Source organism: Lepisma saccharinum, chromosome 4 (genome assembly GCF_977018435.1).
Source record: "Lepisma saccharinum chromosome 4, izLepSacc3.1, whole genome shotgun sequence".
Lineage (NCBI taxonomy): Eukaryota > Metazoa > Arthropoda > Insecta > Zygentoma > Lepismatidae > Lepisma > Lepisma saccharinum.
The window spans coordinates 105,934,649-105,960,740 of NC_139232.1; the positions used below are offsets into that span (position 1 = coordinate 105,934,649).

The 26,092-nt window shown below is 39.0% G+C and overlaps 1 protein-coding gene across 1 annotated transcript in view; it reads right to left on the reverse strand.

The window, feature by feature from the left end:
- Nucleotides 1-26,092, reverse strand: part of LOC145986707 (scavenger receptor class B member 1-like) — a 75,947-nt gene that overhangs the window by 26,191 nt on the left and 23,664 nt on the right. The window contains exons 2-4 of the mRNA XM_083121028.1: nt 3,433-3,524; nt 2,288-2,448; nt 912-1,053 (exon numbers count right to left, since the gene is read on the reverse strand). Of these exons, the coding sequence (XP_082977154.1) occupies nt 912-1,053; nt 2,288-2,448; nt 3,433-3,524 (395 nt within the window). The remainder of the gene's footprint in view (nt 1-911; nt 1,054-2,287; nt 2,449-3,432; nt 3,525-26,092) is intronic.

Sequence of the window (26,092 nt, forward strand, 5' to 3'; positions counted from 1 at the left end):
TTTCAATTCACAGTGATGTATGGTAATTTGGTGTGATCAGCACCACACTTCGGTCGCCTTAACAGTAGGAGCGCGCAGGATGTGTAAGTGATTCTGCTCTGCACAAACGTGGAAATTACATCCATAACTTTCCCTAACAGACATCTTTTTATTTTAAGTATGCACACATAGGCTACTCAGTAACTAACCCTACAATTTAAAATGTGATCCGAACCAGTAACATCCATTAAAAAGTTATACACATTTGTTTACAGTAAAGATAATAGTAACAATTATTTCGATTCCTCTTTTAACACACTGATATGCTAGAGACAATACATGCTTGCTTAGAGTAAACTGTTTAACAAAGCAAGTAGATTATTTCAAGTTATCTGCTGCAATTGTTGGCTAACAATGATACAGAGAAAGTTATGTTTCTCTTTATGAAAAATTCAAGTGTCCTAGATAATATATTGCGGACGGAAGTGACAGTCAAACTTAGAACTTGACTTGTTTCCATACGAAATGCTGCTTGCCTTGTGAATAGTATCATATCTGAGATGACAACCTGATTCTACAACAAAGTCAGCCGCTGTCTGTGGGTCATGCAATATGTAACGTAGCGCATTTTTTTTTCTTATTCACCATTGTTAAGCGCAATGTCTGCTACCAAATGTGCATTTTAAGTGACCTTGTTACTTTGTGGACAATAGCCGAATCTGTTTTAGAACTATTGATGTGGAGGTCGAATCTCTGTCTTCCATTCTTCATCAATGTACTAAAAACTTATAAAATAGGCAGATGAACCTTGTACAAGGTACTGCTGAGAGCCAAAGGTAACGAAAGAAACCAAGCAAAAAAACCAAAAAAACCATTTCTAGGACAAATTATGGAAAATAGACACCATAGTAATTTAAGATCTGTAAACTTACCAACATGGCGACGTTTGGAACTATGATCTTGTCATCCAAGTTCCCTTTCGTCTGGCTCTGTTCGAACTGCAATGTACGAACAGGTATCGAAGTCATGGTCCCGTTCTCGTGGAAGGTGATGTTTCGATGGTCCAACACTTCCCTGTCAAATATTTAAGAACAAATGTAAGAAAAATCTCATGAAAATATATTGAATATAAAATAATAAAAGACAAAGGAAGGGGAAACAAGCAAAAACAAGCAGACAAGGGGAACAAGGAAAAAACTAGGCAAGAGAAAACATGAAAGTAACAAGTAAAAATTTGGAAAGGAGGAACAAAGGAAGAAGTAGTCAAGAAGAAACAAACAAGGAGGAGGAATAACAAAAACAAGCAAGTAGGCAAGGGGAAAAAGAAGCAAGTAGCGAAAGGGCAACAAGAGAAGACAAGCAAGAAGGAAAACAAGTGAAACGAGTAGTCAAGGGAACAAGAAGGAAAAGTAGGGAGAGGGAACAAGGAGGAAAAGCAGGAGGAGGGAACAAGGAGGAAAAGCAGGAGGAGGGAACAAGGAGGAAAAGCAGGAGGAGGGAACAAGGAGGAAAAGCAGGAGGAGGGAACAAGGAGGAAAAGCAGGGAGAGGGAACAAGGAGGAAAAGCAGGGAGAGGGAACAAGGAGGAAAAGCAGGGAGAGGGAACAAGGAGGAAAAGCAGGGAGAGGGAACAAGGAGGAAAAGCAGGGAGAGGGAACAAGGAGGAAAAGCAGGGAGAGGGAACAAGGAGGAAAAGCAGGGAGAGGGAACAAGGAGGAAAAGCAGGGAGAGGGAACAAGAAGGAAAAGCAGGGAGAGGGAACAAGGAAAAGTAGGGAGAGAGAACAAGGAAAAGTAGGGAGAGGGAACAAGAACGAAGAAGTATAAAAAGGGAACAAGGGAAAAGCAGGCAACGAGAACGAGAAAAAGGAGGCAAGGGGAACAAGAAAAAGTAAACATTAAGGAACTTGAAAAAGTAAACATTAAGGAACTTGAAAAAGTAGGTAAAAAAGAAGAAAGTTAAAAATGGTAGAAGAAACAAGAAAAGGAAGATATAACAGAAGGAAAACTTAAAAGGACAGAAAGCGATAAAGAGGGAGTAAAGAGAAGTTAAGATGTACATGCTAAGAATAAAGAAAACTAGACAACAATTTAAAGTTACAAAAACACAAGAAAGAGATAGGAAGAGAAAAAAGGATAGAATTGATTCACCAGTCACATTGCACACATTCTGAATTCCCTCTACTACTTTGAAACCCCTACATGCTCTAACACCCATGTACGAACACGGGAAATGTCTGTTCTCCAGCATATGAATCTCCTGAAATGCTAACGCCACCTCATTAATAAAACCATGAAAATCAGCTTACCTGTAAACATAGGGTCCTATTTCCTGAAGGTTCATTTTCTCCTTCCCACTGAGGAATGCTTCCGCATTTGTTACATTGAAGGCATAGACTCTGAGGAAGAGATCTATCGGCGGTTTCTTCCATATTCCATATATTATTCCTCCGTCCACCAACTCCATCATCTGTAATGGAAGCAATGATTGCATCTCAAATGTACTGAAATATATCGCAAGCTCTAGCATCAACTTATTTAGAGTTCGTACTCTATTTCTCTACGTCACATCCTGCCCTCTATGGCAATTGTGTCAATGAGGTCGAAGATAACATGAAATGAATGATGGTACAGTGGGATGCACAAGTATTGCTCGGCAGATTGCCCATGGCTATTTTTATATTGCATCCTATTTGTTTTTAAAGAATAGATTTTATCGTCTGCAGGTGTGGAGGCTATCAGCAGTTTGTTTAGCATTTTATGTAAATTCTTGAAGCTCTATTCGGGAAAATAAAATATTTTCTTATAAAAGACAGTGATGGACACTTTGCTTGGTAATACTTGCATTCCACTGTACAAACGCATGTGTCATAAGGATATAGAATTTTCTCCTGAAAGTATTTTCGTTAGGTTAAACATTTTATAAGAGTTGAACCACATCCTTGCTTGCTGTCATACTTTAGACTGTAATTTGACGTTGTGGTCGAAATAAGTGCGACAAAAAAAGTTTAATACTGAAAATTCGGGACGTACTAATTAATACTTTTTTCCACTCAGTTCTTTAAATAGAGGCAGTGTAATTCGATACTTGTATGTGTGTGAAGATAACTGATATGGACCTGTAAAATGAAGCCAAAAAAGCGCCATACTCACATGGTTCCTATCTTGTGCACGAGTTATTGATGAAAATGACCAACTCAAACTATTGTGAAGTTTCTCTTTTAGTGTAAATGGGACTTTTTCAACATGAAAAGTAGACTTTCAACATTGTGTTCCATATTCGAATTTAGGGTAGGATCACATACACCAGCATGGCAAGAATGTTGATCAAAATGTAACAAAAATTATATTTTAGTATTATTGTATTGAAGTAAACATTCAATCTAAATAAATACGCTATCTGAGCGAGAAAAGAAAAGATCGAATGCAAAACTAAATTTACTTCTTTACTTACCTGTTTTATAATTAGGTCCCTGGGATCTAGAACTATTGTGAGATATGCTGACACGATGCATGATATTCCAGCTAGTGCCAAGTATAGGAGAGCTGAAACGATAAGGAAGAGTTAAATCAGATTAAGGTTTTTTGAAAAAACTCACCTTAAAAAGGTTGTGTAATATGAAATTAGGCAACATATTGATGGCCATCTAATGTTAATATATACAACTATTCTAATGTATTTACAGACATTTCTGATGTAACTGAAAGGTCTCCATATAGCGGTTAGAAAAGGGGGCACGTTGAATGCACATTGTCTGGGGTAATAGATTTCGAATTTCCGGAATAAAAGTTGCATATTTCAAAGGATTTTCCGATAATAATATACTACAAAAATTTACCACGTTTTATGTACGCCAATTCGAAATTTCCAAACATTTCGGGATCCCGGAAATGGGTAAGTCATTTCCCAAAATTGTGATCAGGACAGGTGTTTTTTTTCGTGAACCGATTCGGAAGCGTCCCTTTCGTATCTAAAGCGAATTAGTTTGAACTTATTCATGATTAGAGATGGAGAATTAATAGTACTATATTCTAATTAGTTTAGTAGATTTACAGTTTAAGCAAGTTTCCATCACAATACAGTCATCTGTTTACGTAATCAACTCCATCTCACTTCACCTCCACATTAAGATTGAAATATTGTAATAGAAATGGATAAAGTAAATATTTCCATGCCTTCGGAGGGTGTTGAACCCACCACCACGTACCATGTCGGCACTCTATGTGAAAAAAAGAAAGTATAGCAATGATGTGGCCGAGATTCGATCCCCTAACCTTCGGAGGAAAGTTATCGAGTGTAGGATTACTGATGTCAAGGTCCGTGCCGTAAGGGTCACATCCTACTATAGTCTTCCTGTTCGCCGATGACCCAATCCGGATACCGCGCAATAACAAGTGAAAGTTCAGGGGGGGGGGGAATTCTCATTCAGCTTTCTTTTCCTCTTGTTTCCACCCATGTTCCTGTAGTATATATCCTGTACCAGACGCGGGTGGTTCGTGCAAGGGAGCAAAGATGAAAAATAAATAATGGGTTATGGCTGCAGGAAGACTTTCTCTACGTTTGTTCTTGTTGTCTTTGGAACTAAACTGGTTGAAGCTCTTAAGACCTATTCTATCAATCAGTTTCATCTGTTTAGTAGCATCAAAAATTTTGTGAATATACATTAGCTCAACAGATGACACTGTTTATTTTCAATTGGTTCATTGCTGAATAAAGGAACAAATAAATATCTAACAGTACTAGCACAGAACAAAATTCTGCAAAATGTCAAGGATTAATTGTAATCTCTACGCTTGTTGGAATGACATCTAACTATGTGAAAAAGCATAGTTGAATATTGAAGCTTCCAGTAGAAGTTGGAAGACAAGAACACAATAAAGCATGTAATAGCCTGAAGGTGTATTATCCTATTATCCATACAAGAAGCTAAAGTTCAAGTGAATGTGAGCATGGTAAGACCTCCAGGTATTGTCTACAATTAAAACCGTTCACTCTCAAGAGACAGATCTATGTAGACATTATAACTGGCTGTGTAAGCGTTCGTTTCTTTGCGTTTTCAAGTCCACCTTATGCACATACAGACGCCTTTAATTTGTACTGTAGGACAAATTTCCTTAACCAAGTAGCACATGATTCTGTGTTCTGCTTTTGGAGTTGATAAGAATTTATGTACAAAAGATTCCGAGGATGAGAATGAATGCTGACAATCATGAAGTGGATGAACAAGTCAGTACAAAATATCCATGACTTATCTTGGGTTTAAACTTAGTGAAATCTGATGTCTTCTGCGCCAATATCAAGAGCGATTGGTTCAACATGAGTTAGGTTAAAACTAACATGGAATCACACTTAAAGGAAAATATTCACGTAATACGTAAGAAGACTTATTTGAAATTGCTGAAAGATTACACGAAAGTAATTTTTCGTGATCTCTCTTCATGCAATGGAATACGAATGACTTTCCTGCAACCGTCATCAGTACCTTACTAATTGATTGATTGATTTGTTGTTTTAAGTCCACTTTATGCACAGTAATTCTAATCTGGACTGGACCTACAGTTTAAAGTGGGATCCGAAACACTTATGCCTCCACCAGTACCTTACACCAGTATCTATTATGCAAAACTATACTACGTTACATCACATCTTTCTATCTATGAACATTAAAACAACCATTTTTCACGCACACAGGCCTTTGGATTAAGGTAGATATATGCCTTCCAGCATATTTTCACAACAATATTGCATAAGGCTGAAACAATCAGGTTCGAACAATTACACGTGCAACAATAAAACAGCTCGTTTCACGGCACTTGACAATACAGAACCCTTCCGAACCAAGAAAAGAACCCTTAACTATATACCGTAACAAATTTATTAGGTTAATATGTATATCCACCGCTTCTGGACTAAATATTCAACTGCTTGTTCACAAGCGGAGAAAGCAGCGAGTGAGGTTCTCGAATATTGGTAAGAAGTTTTGCCCGCCACGATGCACGAAATATGACATAACGTTTTTAAGTTACGTAGAAATCCCGCAACGGGTTGAACTGTTCGCATACGCCCGTGAAAGAAAGTGACCTTTGTACCTCAGTCTCGTCGAGGTGTACCGTGATCTCTTACGTAAACGGGAGAGTTCAGTCTTAGCTTGACCGGGAAGGCTTGTGGGGATATGAGCTTGGATTTTATGGGTAACATTGAAATTCTTCACGACCCATTTTCGATCAACGAGAACAACTCGCAGATGCAATTATTAAGATCCTCTTTTTTTCTTTCAAAATGGCACAGGAGTTGGTAAGAACATAGAAGAGAGCAACCCAGTTTACTTATTTGAAATATTTCCTATTCAACTAAATGGCAGCCAGGTCATAAATCATATCTTGTGCTGGGCAGTTACGTGTCCGCCCCCTTCTATGCAACATCCATTACAATTTTCTCTTTGAAATCCAATGTAAAGAAGATCGGAAACTTGATTCATGCTCTTTCCCTACCAGTCCTTCAAGTAAAATATTTATTTTAGCTTGTCAATCAATATCTGTCAATGAGTTGAATTGAATACCATTTCAAAACTGACCTGTTACTACATTATCTATCTTGTATTTACGTTAATTTCGTAATTTTTACGTTGATTTTAAACCTCTGTAGGCTAATAGTGTCGATGTTTTGAATATTTTTTGGAATATATCTTAAGAAAAAGTCCTTCTATTTGTTATGATGATATAGATATGCAATGTATTTTCTCAAAACCCAAAATATTAAATTCTCGTCTTCAATTAAAAAAGTTAGTAATGAAATTTTGAAGAGTTTTAAAATTCCAATCAGTAGTATTGTACAAATACAGAATGCTTTAATCAGGATTCATATGGAGAACCTCACTTTTCGAAGTGTGGATAGAATAACTCCTTCGTTTCTTAAAGCACGGTCTATCTAATTCTACCATTTTTTAAATTTAATTTATATTTTTGTATTTCGGCAAATAAGCGTCATTTTCTACATCTATGTTAGTCGTGTCGATGAGGCCGGATTAGATGAAAGACAAGCACAAGGGAACGAGCGTGCCTTGACAGGACTTGAACCCGGAACCTTCGTAAACAACATGAGTCGATAGCTCAACGCGCTAATTTACTCAAATCTTTATATTCTGTTTATTTTTATGGCTCTTTTCTACGTCTTGAGTTAATGAAGATGAATGATGAACTGAATGAAATGGATAATTGGACAAACCTGATTCGAACCTGGGACCTCTGGCTTCGTTGGCTTAAGATGATAGGCAATAGCGATGTGCCAGCTCTTCTTTTTTTTTTCTTTCGTCGAGCGTTGGGTTTTAAGAGGTCCACCCTGGACAAAATATCTTACAAATTGACAAAGAAGAACGTTTGGTGAAAGTTCGAAATTACCAAATCAGAGAGGGGAAGAGGAAAGAAGGCCAAAACAATCCTGACAGAATAAAGCCTTTGCCAGCCACAAGTTTATTACGACGCTGAAAATCTCCAATCAGAGGCTTTCGGCACAAGAACCTGAATTTCGAAACACCGCATACTTTTGGGACCTTTTGTGCCAGAATAAACAACTCCCTCTTATTCCAAAGATGGGTTAAGGGCGCCAAAAAGCCAAAAACTTACCTCTCACCGCACGTTACATAATGTGATAAACAGGCAAAATAGATGTACAGCGACATCTGGATAGTTACGTCACAGCAGATGCGTACCTAAAGACACGTAAAAGCCATCGTAACCTCCTTAATGCTTTTGTATCAGCGGGGTATAAAGGTCAGTATCGCGTAGCTTGTTTGCCAGCCCTTTGCTCATTCCTTGTTATGTCATTCTAGGAAGGTTTCCTAGTCCCTGGGCGTTGATTGGGGCTTAAAATCAAGTAAGACAAAAGCATTATTGAAATTAAGTAGCGCAGGGCTTTAGGATCGTGAGGTTCATAAGTAGCCAGAAACTACCATTACCTTGTCGAAAGCCCAGAAGCCACTCTCGAACCAGTGCGCTACGGACGAACAAAGCTGGTAACGAGACTACGCTTCAGGCATTAATTGGTAACTTTTAATCACTCCATAAACACATTATGATAATTCATATTATGTGTATACTGTGTATCTAAATTGTGAATTCAAGAATTAAGAACACCATTAATAATAAGTTAAAGTATGCACAAGAATACAAGAATGCTTCCTAACTTTCTATCGTTTATATCTGCATGATTATAACTGTCGTAAATAATGTTTATGTAACTGTCTTTAAAATTGAAAGTTCAACTGAATATATTTCCTTGCTTTCTGTTTTTATAGCCATATTCCTTGTATCTCTAACCCATTGATTAAACCCACTTATTTTATAAATAAAGATGTAAAACCACATGTATACGTTCGATTTGATTGAAGGTGTTGAAAGCTGTGTAGTTAAGTGTCAATTGTAAGGAAGCAATTATCTGAAGGCGTTGCCCAACGAAACAAGCATTGTTCAGCTGCTACAACGTATGCATACTGGTTATGCAGTTAACAAGACTTTGGAAGTGATTTTAATTGAATGAAGACTACTCTCTGCCGGGGAAATGTTGAACGAATTGGAAGTGAAGCAAGAAGAGAAATTTTCTCAAATTTTGGCAAAATGTAGGTACGAGAACGGCAGACAAACGTTTCTCTACGGATTATTTTTTTTTTAAAGTGAGATCTTGACATTCTATCTGATTGTGATTGGTACAATTTTCTACCGCAAGAGAACTCTGTAAAAATAAGAAAGTGTCAGCCCGGACTACGGGTCTTGGAAGAGTTGTTTTTGTTAAGGAAAGATAAACTTATTTTGTGATGTATGTATATTTTTCATGTTTTTTTTTCTTTTGTATTTTTGTTTTTAATTTTTACATATTTCGCAAATAGCTATTTTAATCAATTTGTAAAATCTCAAGTAGAAATGGTTAAGTGGAAGAAAAGGCTTGTGCCTTAATTTCGCCATCAAAAACAATAAATAATACTGTAAATAAATAATATAGATAATGTATTTATGAGATATGTTGAATGTTAAGTGATTATTCAAGTAAAAATCATACATTTAAGGTGTATTGTGGTTAAATTTTGATACATTTTAAATAAGAATACAAGATAAAAGTATTTCTCGATATATTCTAATAAGTATTATATACTGCAATATAATCATTATTATAAATTATGTTTTTTTATTTTTGTTATTTAGCGTCACATTTCTGCCACCTTTTGGCTAATCGGGACGATGAGGATTATTGATGATATGATGCAATTAAGGGACACCACAAAGAATATCATACCCAGGCCGGGATTCGAACCAAAGACCCTTGGCATCATGCTAACCACTCCGTTATGGAAGAAACATCAAAGGTTTAGTGGGGATATACACACCATAGCTACGGGAACACGTGGTTATGAAATTGTGAAAGAAAATTAATTTACCGTTTCATGACATTGTTGCCGCAGCCTGAATGTAGATGACATATGTTCGTTCCCGCAACAATGGATTTATTCTTGTGTTACGGCCGAAGCTCGCGGCATTTCATGAACAAGCTAGCGGAAAACATTTCGTCATGGATCTGTACGGGAAAAAATGCCTTTCCGTATCGGGTCTTTCAAAAAATACGGAACGTGGGAAACTCTTTTTGAAAATTCTTGTCACTACTAAGTTCTTCAGAGCCAATGATCTTTCCTCTACCAGGTTTTCAGTTTCTGGTAATCTACAGATCTAAATATACGGATATCGTTATTTATTGTTATGTAAACATCCGGGGGCAATCTCTGCATAGATAGGTTGGTTGGGGCTGGGCCTACAGTCTCAAATGGGATCCAAACCCAAGATTCCTTAATTACAAGATAACAGCGTTAACCACTTCGCTATAGACCAATGCATTCCTAGCAACAAAGGTGCATTTTCATCTCTGCTTTTTGATTGGTTGATCCTGATATTATGGGCACATAATTCGGTGATGGGCCCCTTTTTATAAACTGTTGTGCTGACAGAAGTTCAAATAAGTCGATAATTTGTAGTTCCTGTGCATAAAAAATTAATACAAAATGTTTCATACTTCATGTTGGTGTTTTAGAACTCAGTAGTGTACAGCAGGGATTTTTTAATGTGCACATTTGTCATATTTAACTTTGTAATGAAATAGTAGTTTCCTGTAAATGCTGCCCGGATATTTAATCTTGTAATCCTCTTGATTTATATCTAGTTATGCAATCTGCGGAAATATAGTTCAGTTTCACATAAAGTATTATGTGCATGGGTCCGAGACTGTGCTTGGGGGTCTTTGCCCCCCTTGGGAAAAGATCTGTTGGCATCCATGCTCAGCACACATAAGGGCAAACTCAGGACAATAGGCTAATCGGAACTGGATCTACAGTGGGATCCATGGGCCTGTTTTTGATTGGGCAGAACCAGACTTGGGGCCTAGTTTTTGAGTGGGCAGAACCAGACCTGGGGCCTAGTTTTTGAGTGGGCAGAACCAGACCTGGGGCCTAGTTTTTGAGTGGGCAGAACCAGACCTGGGGCCTAGTTTTTGAGTGGGCAGAACCAGACCTGGGGCCTAGTTTTTGAGTGGGCAGAACCAGACTTGGGCCCTAGTTTTTGAGTGGGCAGAACAAGACTTGGGCCCCAATTTCAAGGGGCAGAACCAGACTTGGGCCCCAATTTCAAGGGGCAGAATCAAGCCTAGGACTCACCTTTGGGAGAAGAGATTGGAAAAGTTATCCATCTCATAATATTAAGAGTCCAGAATTATTTGCTAAGTAACTGAAATCACAAATATTACTCTTTGTTACTTTGTTCCTCAAGTTCCCTAACTTGTAAATTTAATAATCCTGATTTTTTTATGGGGCAAGCGCCCCCTCCCTTACCCCCGCCAAGTTACGCCTATGGTGGGATCCGAGGACTGAATTCGAGAGAACTTGATTACAAGGCTACAGCATAGATATCAACAAACAATTGGCATATTGCAGCTTGTTAATTGTCACTACACTTAGTCACTCCCTTGAATAAACAAGGCGTGCACTTAAGCAGCCACCATGCGAAAAACCTTGAAAACCTTGAACTGGGAAACTTCAGAGCAGAAGAAACGCGTGTCCTACTTACTCACTTCCACTTCCCTGTTTTGCGGCGATAAAAGTGAACGTGGGCCAATGTCATGAACGTAAAGATCGGACTGGCCGGAAGAATATAAATTTTTCGGTTAAAAGAACCATTTTCCCCTTTGTTCCGTCAGGCCGCAGCACCTGTTAGCAATTTCCGGTATTGAGCTGTCCTCCGTTGATGAACGAATCTTGTTCGAATTGTTCTTTTCTGAAGAGCTGGCACGTGGTCAACTTGGTTAACACCTCCGGCCAGTTCCAGTTTTCGCTTTCAAACTGCTCCTGAACTGGCAGCAGGTGCAAACGCTGCGAACGTTGTTGTTCTTGACCTTCTGGTTACATGGAAAATTCTACATGGGCCCTGTTCAAATCTTTAGTCGAGCTGTTTGCCACCGAGAATACACTCCGTCGGACAATGTGCCACCTCCATGGTCAACGTCACCGAACGTTCCGGATTATAGTATAGTGCTCGTCCCCAAAGAAACCTCACTTTACTTCAAAGAAAGTTCCGAAAGATCAGTTTTCCCCCTTACAACCATATATCAGGTCCACGTGCAGTGCAATAAATCGTCCCCTGAAACCTTTCTAACCAATAGCGTCCGTCCAAGAAATGACAGCTCTCATCAAGTCCACGTGGACTAAATGAGATGTTGCTAATTCAGTTTCATAGAGATTTTTGAACACGAGGTTGCGGTTCTCTATCTTTGTTAGGTTGTGTTATTGTGTTTTGCTATTTTTCTATGCAATATGAAGACCTTGGGAGTAAAACGTCGCAGTGAATGAATGGATGTCTAAACTCTGCAGGTAAAAGTGACAACAGCGCTTTGCAGAAAAACAGGTGGTGGCTCGAAACCAGATACGGTTCCGGTTGGCTTCCTCTGGGGTTATGTCAAAGATGCCGAACTGGTGATACGTTCAGGACTTGGGGTATACCAACCCCGTCATGGGTGATTCTTTCTGTGCGTTCTTTTATCAATGTTATCCATCGTCGTTATTGGCTTAAAGTGCCAGAAAAGTTATACAAAATATAAACCAAATACAGCCAGCAATGTCACCCTCTAATCATGACCTGCCAAACAATGATACCCTCTGAACATTCTCTACCAAATTAACAATGCATCTCCCTGACAATGCTTCACCAAACCAACAATGCTGCACCAAACATTCTTTAAGGATGCTGCACCAAACATTCTTTAAGGATGCTGCACCAAACATTCTTTGTCTTTAAGGATGCTGCACCAAACAATCTTTGTCTTTAAGGATGCTGCACCAAACAATGTTTGTCTTTAAGGATGCTGCACCAAGCAATGTTTGTCTTTAAGGATGCTGCACCAAACAACGTTTGTCTTTTAGGATGCTGCACCAAACAACGTTTGTCTTTTAGGATGCTGCACCAAACAACGTTTGTCTTTTAGGATGCTGCACCAAACAATGTTTGTCTTTAAGGATGCTGCACCAAACAATGTTTGTCTTTAAGGATGCTGCACCAAACAATTTTTTTTCTTTAAGGATGCTGCACCAAACAATGTTTTTCTTTAAGGATGCTGCACCAAACAATGTTTTTCTTGAAGGATGCTGCACCAAACAATGTTACTCTAAGAATGCTGCACCAAACAATGTTGCTCTCTAAGAATTCTGAACGAGACCAACAATGATACCCTCTGATATTGCTCCGCCAGAACAACAACGCTGCCCTCCGACCACGTTACGCCAAACAATCCCACCCTCCACCGAAGAACAAATCTACCCGTTGACAATACTTTACTGAAGAATGTGCTGCTAACTGTATACTACCGATTGTATTGCCTTAAGTATATATTCTGTATTTGATACATCTACCTAAGAGTGAATAAACCAAATATGTACGAATACTAATGAGGGGAAATCTAAACAACTTTATTTTTGAATTCGAATATCTTCGTTACGAGAGACCGTTTAACAAGTCGTCGATACTTAGCGTTTAAACGTTTCATCAAGATTCCTTCAATGAAGAAGTGGGAATCACTTACTCTTTCAATGGAATGTAAGCTCGCACAGCAAAACAAACAAGAGCTAAGTGGTACAATGGCGGTATTTACTAGGCAAAGTCTGCTTCGTTGTTCTCAGAGCAGCAAGAACCATTCTAAGTACACAACTGTGCAATTAATATGAGTACCTTTGTCAAATAAGTTGAAGGTCGCGTGCGTAAGCTTATCCGAACAGTTCTTGAACTTGAAATACCTTCCCTTGGTACAATGACCGACATCCTCAAATGAAGTTGGTAACTGCATACACGCAAGACTAGGGCAGAGAGACTCCGCGAAAGAAATCATCTCGATTTTGCATCTCTTGGTTTAAGCGCGGCGATGAGGATGAAATGGGACAATGCTTTGTCCTGGATTTAAACCTGGTCACCTCGCTTCGAAGTGCGTCATGCTAACAGTGGTTCATAGTGGTGCACAGGAGTGATAATTAGGCCGGAGTTAGTTAGTGCATACACACTGGTGTATGCAGCAGAGAGCTGATGGGGCTACAGCCCCTCTCGAAATTTGAAAAAATCCAAAATTTCGGGAAAAAACCAAATGGTAAATGCAAACACCTTTGAAATGACCTCCTATTATAATTTTTGCCTTTGAAAAACTTCTGAAACGAAGGGCAAAAATGGTAATGACGAAAGATTTATAGCATGTCCAGCCCCCATTATAATCCAGCTATGAATATCCATCTTTACAATTCCAGCCTCCCCCTCCCCCCGCCCCGAGGGAGGGTTGGCCATTAAATTAAAGCGATGTGCAGGAATGTGTTCATGTCACACATGGGAAAGGCAGATTGAGCGAGGTTCAAGATTTGCTGCTTCCCTCACACGATGTGGCAACGTTGACCATGCAGCGTTGCCTAGTCTGGCATAAATCAAGGGAAATATAGCATTGTCATGCCCGATCTTTGCAGCCAAGATTGCCGAAATGTAACACATTGCCGTAAATCTGAAATAAATCCAGCTGTGAGCAGAAGTTTGAAGTTTGGCAACAGCGCCCGCCTCATTTTTTGGTCACTAGTATAGGCTGCAATGTCTTAATGTTACCGATACTCGCAATCTTAAGGTTCCCGCACTGGGTGTCGCCAATGAAGAGCCATCAATCATGTTTTCCCCGGGAGTCGAACGAGAAACAAGAGATAACCAGCCCAGAAGCAAAAAAAATCTGATCTTCAGACGGGTCGTGACTTGTAGACGGCGGGAAACAAGCGAAAGTGGACACGATGTAAAAAACACATGGAGACGTTCCACATATGTCCCTCAACGGAGACTGTCAAAAATTCAATTTGAAATCCGGTTGTTTTTTTTCACTCTGAAATGGATGAAACCGGACAGACAGGGTTAAATGAACCGGGAAGTAAGGTTCAAATGATTTGCCAATCTCAACTTTCCCTGAAGTGGTCCAGTGTCTCGTTCCTTTGTGTGTGGAAACGCGTCTTGTTAGCGCGGTTTTGGTCCATATCACCGAAGAAATGTTTTGGGACAGATTGTACCGTAGCATCATCAGCATATATTGGTATACCGTTCTGTACTTCTTGCGAAAGAAATACATTTTCTTTCTGAATAGCTCCTGTGTTAGGTCAGACTAGATTTATTGCTGCCATATAATTTAATTGAGATGAGTAACAGTGAATTTACGAATTCCGGGTAAAAGAGTCACAAGATTTCCAGTCGATAGAGCACCTGACAACCACACCGGAGGCCCGAGTTCGAGTTCGTCGATTTTTCTATTAACCACAAGTGGTTGTCTGGCCCATAGCCAGAATTCGAGGGGGGGGGGGCTCATCCTCTATCAGCAGAGGCGTCGCCAAAATATTTGTAAGGGAGGCAGACCATTGTTAAAACTTGTTTGGCAGAATATTAATGACAATAATAGTTATTACCACGGTTATAATTGTTATTTTACAATAATAACTATTATAAGTTATTAAAAGTAAACCAATTTTAATCCAAATGTAAATGTTGTTATTATATAAGTGGAGAGACTGCTACTCGATCCACCGTATGAGTGACGTTTTCTTATATTTTGTACAGTTAGTGTAATGAAGATCATGGTTATTGTATTATGTTAAGTTTTACACATTCCGTTCAAAAAAAGACAAACTTAGGGGCAAATTTTACTCAAAGTTTATATTGTGTGATATTATTTGGATTAAATTGTAGAATATAAAATTTGCTGTTTGCTCTATTATACACTAAACTTTTTACGATCTAATGTTTAATCTTGCTACGGAAGTAAAATTATACTATACACTATTTCAATTAGACATTCGTAGGATTTCAGGGGGCTTCAGCCCCTTAGCCAGGCTACGTGCCTGGTTTAAGTCCATTTAATTCAAATAGAAACTGATGTTATAGGCAGGTTTAAATTTAAACTTTGATACATAATATAACGAATGGAAGAATTCTTTGATAAGGAAAGGTCCACTACCCTATGGCACAGCTGTAACCTTGTTACCTTGTTATAAAGAGGCTGGCCAGAGAACACAGGTTCAAATCTCGGCCTGGGGGCTCTATGTGAGTCCCCCTTCATCAGTTTCATCACATCCGAATCTTCGCGACTAGCCAAAAGTGGCAGGAAAGCAAAGTAAAATAAATGAACGAACCAAATTGAGCTATCTCTGGATGGAACTGTAGGTTCAGTCCCGTTTAGAATATATGAGCATGAAGTGGACTTAAGCCTATTTTAGTTTAACGAGGACTAATCTTTCAGCTTTATTAAATCATTCAAATAGTGTAAAGAACCCATTTTCTATTAATAGATGTTGTATAAGGGGATCCTCTTTTCCACATAGTACACCCTGGACTGCATTTTGCCGATTAGCGAGGCTCTGGCGTCTGAACTGCCATTATAATCCTCTGTAGAGCTTGTGTTGTGTGCTGTCCATCTGTGTGATTGTACCTTTATTTCCTCCTACCACCATTCATCCTCATCTTCGCGACTAGCAAACAATGGCAGAAAAGCGAAGTGAAATAAATGTATACATCAACTATTGATAGACGACGCTAGCGAGGGATCTATCGCAACTTTCTCCGATCTCCATTGCAGTGAAACTTCTCGGACAGCATTAGCGTGGGATATGGTGTACCCGTATCCCATATGCACTGGAGGTCGGTACTTCAGGAAGGAAAGTAAATCTTAGATCTGCTGGCCACTGCCCTTGCAGTTCTACTTTTTATGTACTCTTTCTCTTCTCTATGTCCCCTTCCGGGGAAAATATTTCTGGCAGCCACTGGATCTGACCTCGCTCATCTTCAGTTCCTTGGTCCAACTCCCTTAGGCACAAGGAAAGTCATCAACAGGAATCTTCATTTTTCGGTGGTTTTTTTTTTCCAAAATAGGTGTTATCGTAACGTTCCTGAAGGAACTGGGATCGAATCTTGGCAGCGTAGCCTATTCAGCACTCATGCTCAACAATGTCCTACTCGCTATTTATGGAGAGCTTAATGGTAACGTGCGAGAAGTGATAAATACACATGCGAATGGCAAAACACAACACTTGAGTTTTAGGACCTCAAAGACTGGACCAGCATGATGAAAAGGTATACCTGTCTGTCTGCTAGATGAGAAGTTCTATGGTGAAAAGTTGTACTCGAGACCGTCTGACTTGAGACTCACCCAATCGTCTGACTGACAATCGTCCCACTCGCTCGTACTGCCCAAAGCTCACTGACTGACCCCTCACTTCTCGTTCTTCCACTTATTTATTGCAATCGAATTTGCCTAAGCAATGCCGAGTCAATAACCTGTAGCTTCTTTCTCGATTACACCAAGGGTCCCGGGTTCGAATCCCGCTTGGGCTTGGTTGTTTATGAATGTCCATTCATCAATTTCATCCTTTCATCACTCACCCCATTTTCGCAAATTAGCCAAGAGGCACAAAACGCGAAGTAAAGTAAACCAAATCAATCGATCGATTACACCTATTTACATGTTTACACCGTTGGTGACCCGGTAAGCTTAGGCAATGACTGACTAGGGATTCCTTAGATATTTCCTGTCTGGAATACAACGGCTGGTGTCTGGGTTTTGGAGTTCTTCCATACTCATATTTTCCTATTATTTATGGATTGTTACGTTTTGCCCGAAAATTCGGGTTTTAATTTAAGCACATTTTTCTGCCAAGGCAGACAATGTTCCATTGTGCTTTCAAACTAGTATTTTAAATTGTGTCTCATGTCCTACGTCTGTTCGTGACAGTTTGTTCCTTTGGAAGCGATTTTTTAGGTAGTTTTTTTCCATTATCGATGTTACGGCTCTCGTATGACAGTAGGTGCGCCCTCGGTCTCCGCCAAAATCGGGCCACTTCGCTCGGTAACGCAAATCGTTCCGATAGAATGTGAAAATACGTGGGAACATTCATTTACATGTGCTTTCATGTAGCTGTCGGCATTATTCCTTGTGTAACATGTATTCTAGTTTCCTCTTGGATAAAATGTTGGGAAATGTGTGCGTTATAGTTTCATGCATAAATATTGTACAGTTTGTTTCTTAAGAGTATAACACAATAATGTTGGATTATCGTGGTTATTCTCGTTGTTTAATTTGTTGAAATTCGCGAGAAAGCCCACAATTCTAACCAAATCCGCGTTGTTTCGCGATTTCGAATGGGTGAAAAATTTGTTCGGAACATGCACACAGAACTCTAAATGTAATCAAGATTGATGCACTTTTAATGCATCAATTGACAGTTAAATGTGCAATTTTGTTATATTTTGTTACCTTTGTGAAGATTGTGTCTGGTCTTCTCAACTGTTGCCATTTAGTGCGTTACACGGAACACAATGTCATAAAAGTACCCTCTTATGCATTTCTGGGAGTATTTTGAAACACCAAAAGGTGCATCATTTGACGTTTATGCACATTAATGTGTTATTGGAGTCAACATATAATTGACACGTTTCGGGTTCTGTGTCTGTCGCTGCACATTCATTAACACTTTTTTGCACGAATTAACACTCTTGGGTGTTATGTTGCCTTTATGAATAATCAAGGTCCCTCCCTACTCATCATTCATTAAAGATGGTTCGGTCAACTCCTCAATCAATGATAATCTTCTCATTCAAACCAAAACTGGTTCGGAAATTGCGTAACAATGAGCACCTTAGCGTAGAGCATTTACGTCAGATATGTCATCTTGGCTTTTTCCAACACGTTCTTCGGAATCTTGACAAACAAGTTTTTCACTTTTTTTTTATAAAGATTGCTCAACTGATGTTCCCAAGTGTAATTTTCGATGGTCGTGCGTTAAGGAATTGGTGTAGGTCCTGAATTACGCATTGTCCTTGAAAGAAAATTAATTTATGGACCAGGACAATATTTAACGGAATCAGATGTGTTGCACGGTGTCAATTATGCCATTAAAGTCCAATAATTGACGTCAGGACACTTTTGGTAATTACTCAATAGGATAATTGGATGGTTTTCCAAGAATGTCCTCAACATGCACACACGTGAAAACAAAGTTCTGTTGAATCACTCATATCTACTGTTCTATTACTAGGACGTTTGATGTGTGAAACTAACATAAGAGTTGCGGACAGCGTATGTACAGTGGCGACAATTAGGGGGAGTGAGAGGGGGTCGTTGCCCCCCACTTTTGTCACTTTTGCCCCTGCACTATGCTAAAAAACCTTATCTACCAAGGGAAAGTAAACTGTCCTTGCCGTAGCCAGGCAGGGGCCAGGGGGACTCAGCCCCCCTGGTATCGTCGTTAGCACCCGGTCATTAGGTAAAAACTATTGTATAATTTGTTTGTAGTGACAAGTGAAAATGTAGACAGCGGATATTATGTGGTCATAACTTGATGAAAGGACAAATTCACAGAACTAAGATCACATTCCTTCATCTTGTTTATGAACTGAAGTTAAGTAGCGGAATGTACAGGGTGTCTACAAAGATTGATAGCGGTTTCATGATGTTACTGTACATGTATTATTGAACGTATCACGAAGTAACTTTGAGCCTCCCCGATGGCGCAGTGGTAGCGTCGTCTCCTTGTAATTAAGGAGTCCCGGGTTCGAAACCCGGTGGAGGCTCATAGTGGTTAGGATTCCACTTTAAACAGTAGGCCCAGTCCCGATTAGCCTTACTATGCATAAAGTGGACTTAAAACACCAACTCAAACAAACCAACAAACGAAGTAACTTTGCAGTTTTGTAGAGAAACTCCACTAGTTTTGTGACACATTACAAGTTTTGGGAGTTTTCTGTTCGCCGTGACGCCGTTGAGCATATTCGTGACTTTCCGGAACTCAATGCTTTTTGTGAAATCTCAAAATTTAGTTTACGGCCCTTTATTCGGCGAACAACCATTACAGAATACGAGTATCTTGACATGTTAGAGACAGACAGTGAGAACTTGATCCACCATTTGGATGGTCCTCCTCTCCCCAGTTCCATCACGATGTCCACAAAATCTTAACCACCAGAGTATCAAACCGATGGGTCAATCGTTGTGGAAATGATGATCAACAACTGCTGTCATTGCCTCACGGTGACTTTTTTGTCGCAGAATCACCAAGAGGTGACATATCGAACACTTGTACCGTGTCACAAAACTTGTTCAGTTTCTCTACAAAACTGTCATGTTACTTCACAATATGTTCAATAATACACGTACAGTAACATCGTGAAACTGCTTCAATCATTTGTAGACACCCTGTATTTAGTAGGTTGTATAGAGTTTAGAAAGTTCTTGCATAGCATGGCCGTAGCCAGCCTGGGCTTTCCCTGGTACTGACGTCAGCCCCCTTGATATTAGGTAAAACTATTTTGTATAATTTGTTTGCAGTGAAGAGTGAAAATGCAGACAGCAGATATTATTTTGCTCACAACTTGCTGAAGGATGAAATCACAGAACATAAACTTAATCTTGTTTATGAGCTGAAATCGAAGTAGCGGCAAGTATTTAGAAGATTCTCTAGACTACAGAATGTTCTTTCACAGTGGAGCTGGGCCTCCCCGATGGCGCAGTGGTAGCGTCGTCGCCTTGTAATCAAGGGGTCCCGGGTTTGTAGGTCCAGTCCCGAGTATCCTTAATGTGCATAAAATGGACTTAAAACACCAATTCAATCAATCAACCAACCACAGTGGAGCTTCTCTATCCGTACCTTTGCTGTCCCTGTTGCGGTCTCTCGTTTAGACAGAAATCTGTGACTTTGACGTCATCATCCACATTCCTTCCATAACTGCATCAAAGGTCAACAGTTTCTAAGTTTGGGAACGAAGGGAAGTTTTATTCCTTCAGCTGGGGGTGGAATGTACGGTAGGCACTATGATTGAATATTGTGCATTTTTTTTGTATGATATAAATACATAAGTAGTGTTTAGTATCTAATAAGAGATGTCAGTAGCAGTCAATTAACACTTCAAGAGATGATTTAGAACATAGCTAGAGAGAAATGTATTATTTGTGTGATATTTCTAAGTTTCATATTAACTTAATGACCCCCCAAACACACACACACCCAAATAATTTACCTTAATTTAACACTGTTAAACTTTTGAAAAATTAACTTGATTTACAAAGCCCCCCTGATAAACCGTGAGCCCCCCTGGAGATCAATTCTAGCTACGGGCCTGCCTTGTCCCTCAGTTTTGGCACTCCCCCCCCCACCCAGTTTTGGAACCCAATCGCCGCCACTGTAGCTTGTAATTATAATAATTCTTTACTGTTTGGTGCCCGATATTTTCATACTGCTGACTCCACCACAATGATAGACACAATTGGTACACAGTGTTATTTTTATTCTTTATAACGGAAATAAAGTTCATGTAGTTGGTATTCAAACAGAATAATCAAAGTAAGAACTGCATTATATGAAAAAATTGAGTGTAAAATACAAGAAGCACTTTATAATTTCAGAATCTACCATCTAATCAATCACGTAGTTCCAGTTTCCAAAATTCAAAGATATAGAGTTATGTGAGAGGTCGCACAACATAAAATTTACGAGTAAAATGGCAGTACACTAACGCTATGAAATGTGAAGAAAATAATGGAACACAGTTGTGCTGGATATGAGCTCATCTGGTGGAATAAGTAGCAAAGTCTCCCTATGTATATTATAACACCATTAAGCCTTGTTTCCATGATTATGAAAAACTAAATATGCTGACCAAGGCAGTAGATAATTTATTTTATTAAAAACATAAACTAAACGTAACGTTTCAACCTTCTAGCAAGGTCTTCTTCAGACTCTGTATCAAGTACAAAAGTAACAAGATACAAAAACAAGGCTAGAAGGTTGAAACGTTACGTTTAGTTTATGTTTTTAATAAAATAAATTACTGCCTTGGTCAGCATATTTAGTTTTTCCTATGTATATATATATTATTACTATTATTATTAATAATCATCAATTTGGAATAAATTTGTTTTTTTCAATAGTTTATAATAGTTATTATTGTATAATAACCATGAAAACCGTGATAATTATTATTGTTGTTATTCTTTCTACTGATCAAGTTTTATCAATGGCCTTGGAATAAATTTGTTTTTTCAATAGTTTATAATAGTTATTATTGTATAATAACCATGAAAACCGTGATAATTATTATTGTTGTTATTCTTTCTACTGATCAAGTTTTATCAATGGCCTGCCCCCCCCCCCCCCCCAACTGCTGGCAACGCCATGTATAAAGGATTTGATTAATATCTATAGACTAGTTCATATTTTACTATTTGCAGCCCGAGTACCACGAAATGACATTTTTTCATCTATAGGAACTTCAGTACTAATAGAATTCTCTTTTATTGGTTGTGTGATATGCTTTTCTAGTATATTATGATGTTAGTATGAGCAAAATTTTGGATACTCAGTGATGAATTATTGTTGCATGCCATTTTACGACAATAATTAGTAAAATTTGTATTAATAATATTTGAAAATATCTGTAACACTGTTCAATATTAATTATTTATTTCTGTGTGCCATCTAACGACGAGTAACAAATTAGATTATCAAAAAATAATTTTGAGAAACAATTATACTTCTAATGTAACCCTCTAAATTAGAGCAATCGATTTATTAATATAAGTTATTGAAAACTCTCAATAAGGAAATTTGTGTTCTCCTGCGATGTCCAATACCCACGACCTATACAAAGGACCACGAAATTATGTGGTCAGAGGAAAACACAGTGTTGCCACATATGGGAAAAGACAAGAATTGATGCTTCCTGCACCCTGTGCGGGACAAGTTCCGATTGTGCAATGACTTGTACAAGAGGATGAAGGCATTTAGGAAACTGCAAATGAGTGGGAAAAGTAAGTATTAATTTTGGAGAAACTTTGTTGCACGTTTGAAAGTTCCTGAAAGTATTAATTTGCGAAAAATTAGTTCGTAAAAAAGTAGGCAGCGAAAGTGACCGTAAAGTTGCGGTTTTCAAACTTTTTTTTTCCGGATGGAAAGCTTTCTGCACACATGCAGCAGGGTAGGAAAGAAAGTGAATAGTATTACCTTAGGGATGCAGTTGTGTAATTATAATGCTAAGAGCACCAAACATGAACCACATAACCTACTCATATAAACATAAATAGTTATGCAAAAAATATGTATTAAGTAATCAGTGTAAGCTTAGATTAGAAAATGCACGAATATAATATCAGAAGTGGAGGAGTGGTTAGCACAGCGGTCTACCATGTCAGGGGTCCCGAGTTCGAATGCCGGCCTGGGTATGTTTGTGAGTGTCCCTTCATCAATTTCATCACTCATCCTCATCTTCGTGATTAGCCGAAAGTAATAGAAAAACGAAGTAAAATTAACCAAATAAGTCAATGACATGGTAATGCACAGGAGAGATATATCTTGAAACAGGATTGGAAGGTTAGTTGTCCTGTACGCTTCCATCTCTCTTTAAAGAATCTCATACCGATGCCTTTCAAGTGTGTGTTTACATTTCAGACATACTGCGAGTGTAATGAATTTCCTCGTTGGTTAAACAGAACAAAGAATTCTCAAAATTATGCAAATACACTCTGGAAACCATTAGTCATACGACTGGTTAACAATACGTGCTCAATTGTTGCTGATACTTTGTTGGTTTTAGCCGTTTGGCTTGATGCAAACCACACCGTTGGGATTTCCTTGTCACCAGAGATGCCTCAGCAAATTCATCTACTTCAACAACTCGGTATGTAAACTCAAGCAGTGGATTGCGTGTCGCAGAACACATGAACGACCTTGAGGTGTTAGCACTACTAGCAGACAATCGGGATATAACCAAGTTATAGGACAATTATAATATAATACTATTGTGTAGTTTCAAACTGTTGAAGAGAGCAAGAGTTATCCTGTTCAACTCAGAACATCACGGTAGTGTGTACTCGCATGTTTCAGTTGTACGCACGATTTTTCATGTCTTTCGACACGGGCCCTTTACGGCCAAAGAAGAGATTTCCTATTTTCATATTTATCATGAATGTATGAGTCTTGTCTCATTATCACGAAAGCAGTCGAGAGAGTTCGTGACACCAATACATATCGTCTAAAAGTAACGTAATCCCATAGGTCTTCCGGGAGTTGAAATTATACGTTTGATTCCATCTTAGAAATTAGCTTACGTGTATTTTACGGTCTCAAATGGATTCGAACTAAAATATATTTTATTGTGACGATACTTAATTACTACTCTGATAAATGTGCTATTTCGGTGATACGAATTAACTAACTACTCAATACCACTTATACCTTTACAGCAGATATACTACAACTGCAACTCCAGTACCCTCTGTATATGCTAGAAAATGTAGTATCAGAAAGCAAAGTAAATGTCCTTCATAAGAAAGCAACCCCCACGTTTCTGTCATACTTAGATCACAAATCTTTCCCTGAAAATTGTTATGTAAAGTAGTAACAGTGAAAGTAAATGCCAAGGGCATTGTTAGTTCTGGTGTCCTGTTTAGTGATTGGTTTGCCTTTTTACATAGCTTTTTGTGCCATTTTTGGCTAATTTGCAAAGATTGGGATGATTGATGACATGATGAAATTGATGAAGGGACACTCACAAGGCAGACCCATGCCCAGCCGTGGATTCGAACCAGGGACCCCTTGTCGAACCACTCCGACAAGGAGGTCTGCTTCCGAGTGTGATTAAGTAACACAGAGTATTCTAAAGTGGTTGTATGTCTGTGCGAGATCGTGTGTCACATTTGTGGGCATTCGTAAAACAAACATTTTTAGAGAGAAAGAGATAAACTAAGAAAATAAAGGTGAAAACTAGAGAAGATTGAATAGAAAATATAGTAAAGAAGAGAGACTAAGAATAAATATATTTCAAGATGTATGAAGAAGGTGCAAAGTTAGAGGAAGAAAGAAACAGGGCAAAGGGAACAAACAAATTCAGAATTTTTCTGATCCAAAATGACCCACATTCACCCCGCAGGTGGGCATCCACGATTGTAGATCCTCCAAACCCAGTAACCAGTGTTCTACAAGATCGGTTAGGTTTCACGACTTCCATCACTGATTGTTCTCTCCATCTTATGGCGTGTTAAAACCCTTGTCGGTTCCCAGCTAAGCACCCATAAATATTCACCACAACATTCTCGGTGACATTCATATCGCCTGCAATTCATAAAGTAGCCAGAAGCGTGTGCCAAAATCATCCTCTCCCTAGTCGAATGTGTGTCTCAATGGCAGCCACTTCCTGATGCAGACTCCAGCTCTCGCATTACAAGTTTAGGGCCAGGAAGTGAAAAAGTACGATGACCAGCCTCACTGCACAAGGACAATTCCGATGGCGTTCGGCTGGGAATGGTTTGTGTCCGGAAGAAGCCTTGAGATCTTTGCGACGACAACAGGAAAGGAATTAGGAAAAAAAAAAGGATGCGGAAATTCTTTATCTCTGAAGATAGGAAGTGAGGCAATATGACCACGTGAAGAGCACATTATGGATGGTGGGGAGGAAACTGGTGGACATTTTGCACGATTGCACAAGATTCAATTTCTTGCATAGAGTCCTTTTCGGGGTCACGCCACACATAGGTTTCTCCTCCGAGATAGCAACGGTAGTCTGTGGACAATGGTCAGAGAAAACAGACCAGTTACCTCATTCTTTTACATCACCTTCCCGCAGCACCAATGCGAGGTGGATATCGGGTCCAGATTCTAATCTGTGAGCACAGCGTGATTCCAACTGGCATTGTGCATGATTTGCAAGAGTTGTTTTAGGCCATCGTAGCAGCCACTTTTCCTCCTAATTGACTGTATCGGCTGTCCCACAGGCTTTTAATCGGAACACTTCGGGCAATTTCGTTATTTCTCGAGTCCGTGATTGCATCCATCAATCAGCCTTCACGTATTACTGTCACTTCACACTAAAAAAGTGGTGTTAAGAGCGACACGTATAGCACTTCCAGAAGATCCACACCGCATTCTAGAACGTTTAACTTCGGTGGTGTTGATTACAACCAGTTATCTCCCCAAAATATGGTGTAGATCTCCTGGGACCATTACTGCCAGTGCTTTTAACACCATTTTTGTTCTCCACAGAGCACAAGCTACTTCACAACCCAGCCTATCGAACCATGTCTTCCTTACGGATGTCTTGAAGCCATAAAACTTGAATCCGAGAGTGATAGGTTTGATCAGGGATTCTCTGCGTTTGCCTGCATATTAGCAAATTACGATTCCGGCCGGGAGGAACTATAAGGGGCAAAGTCAATTCATCTAGAATTTGCAAAATTAAAAAAACTAATTTTTGTTATAGAATTGACAAAATCGCATGTAAATTTAGTTTTTTTTGTCGCTTTACTTTTGTTAAAAGCCGATAAACTTCGACTAGGGACCCTACTATGGCAACACTAATTCCGGGTATATATTTATTTTCCATAAGGGTAAACGAGGCATATTTTCCCCAATGTTAGTGTTGCCCCCTCAAAAAAAATCCTTCAGTTTGGAGTTAACATATTCCTGCAAAGTTCACATAAAAATTATTATGACAAAAAAATGTATGTGTGTGAATACAAAACTTAAGGTTAACTTTCATTTTCCAAGGGT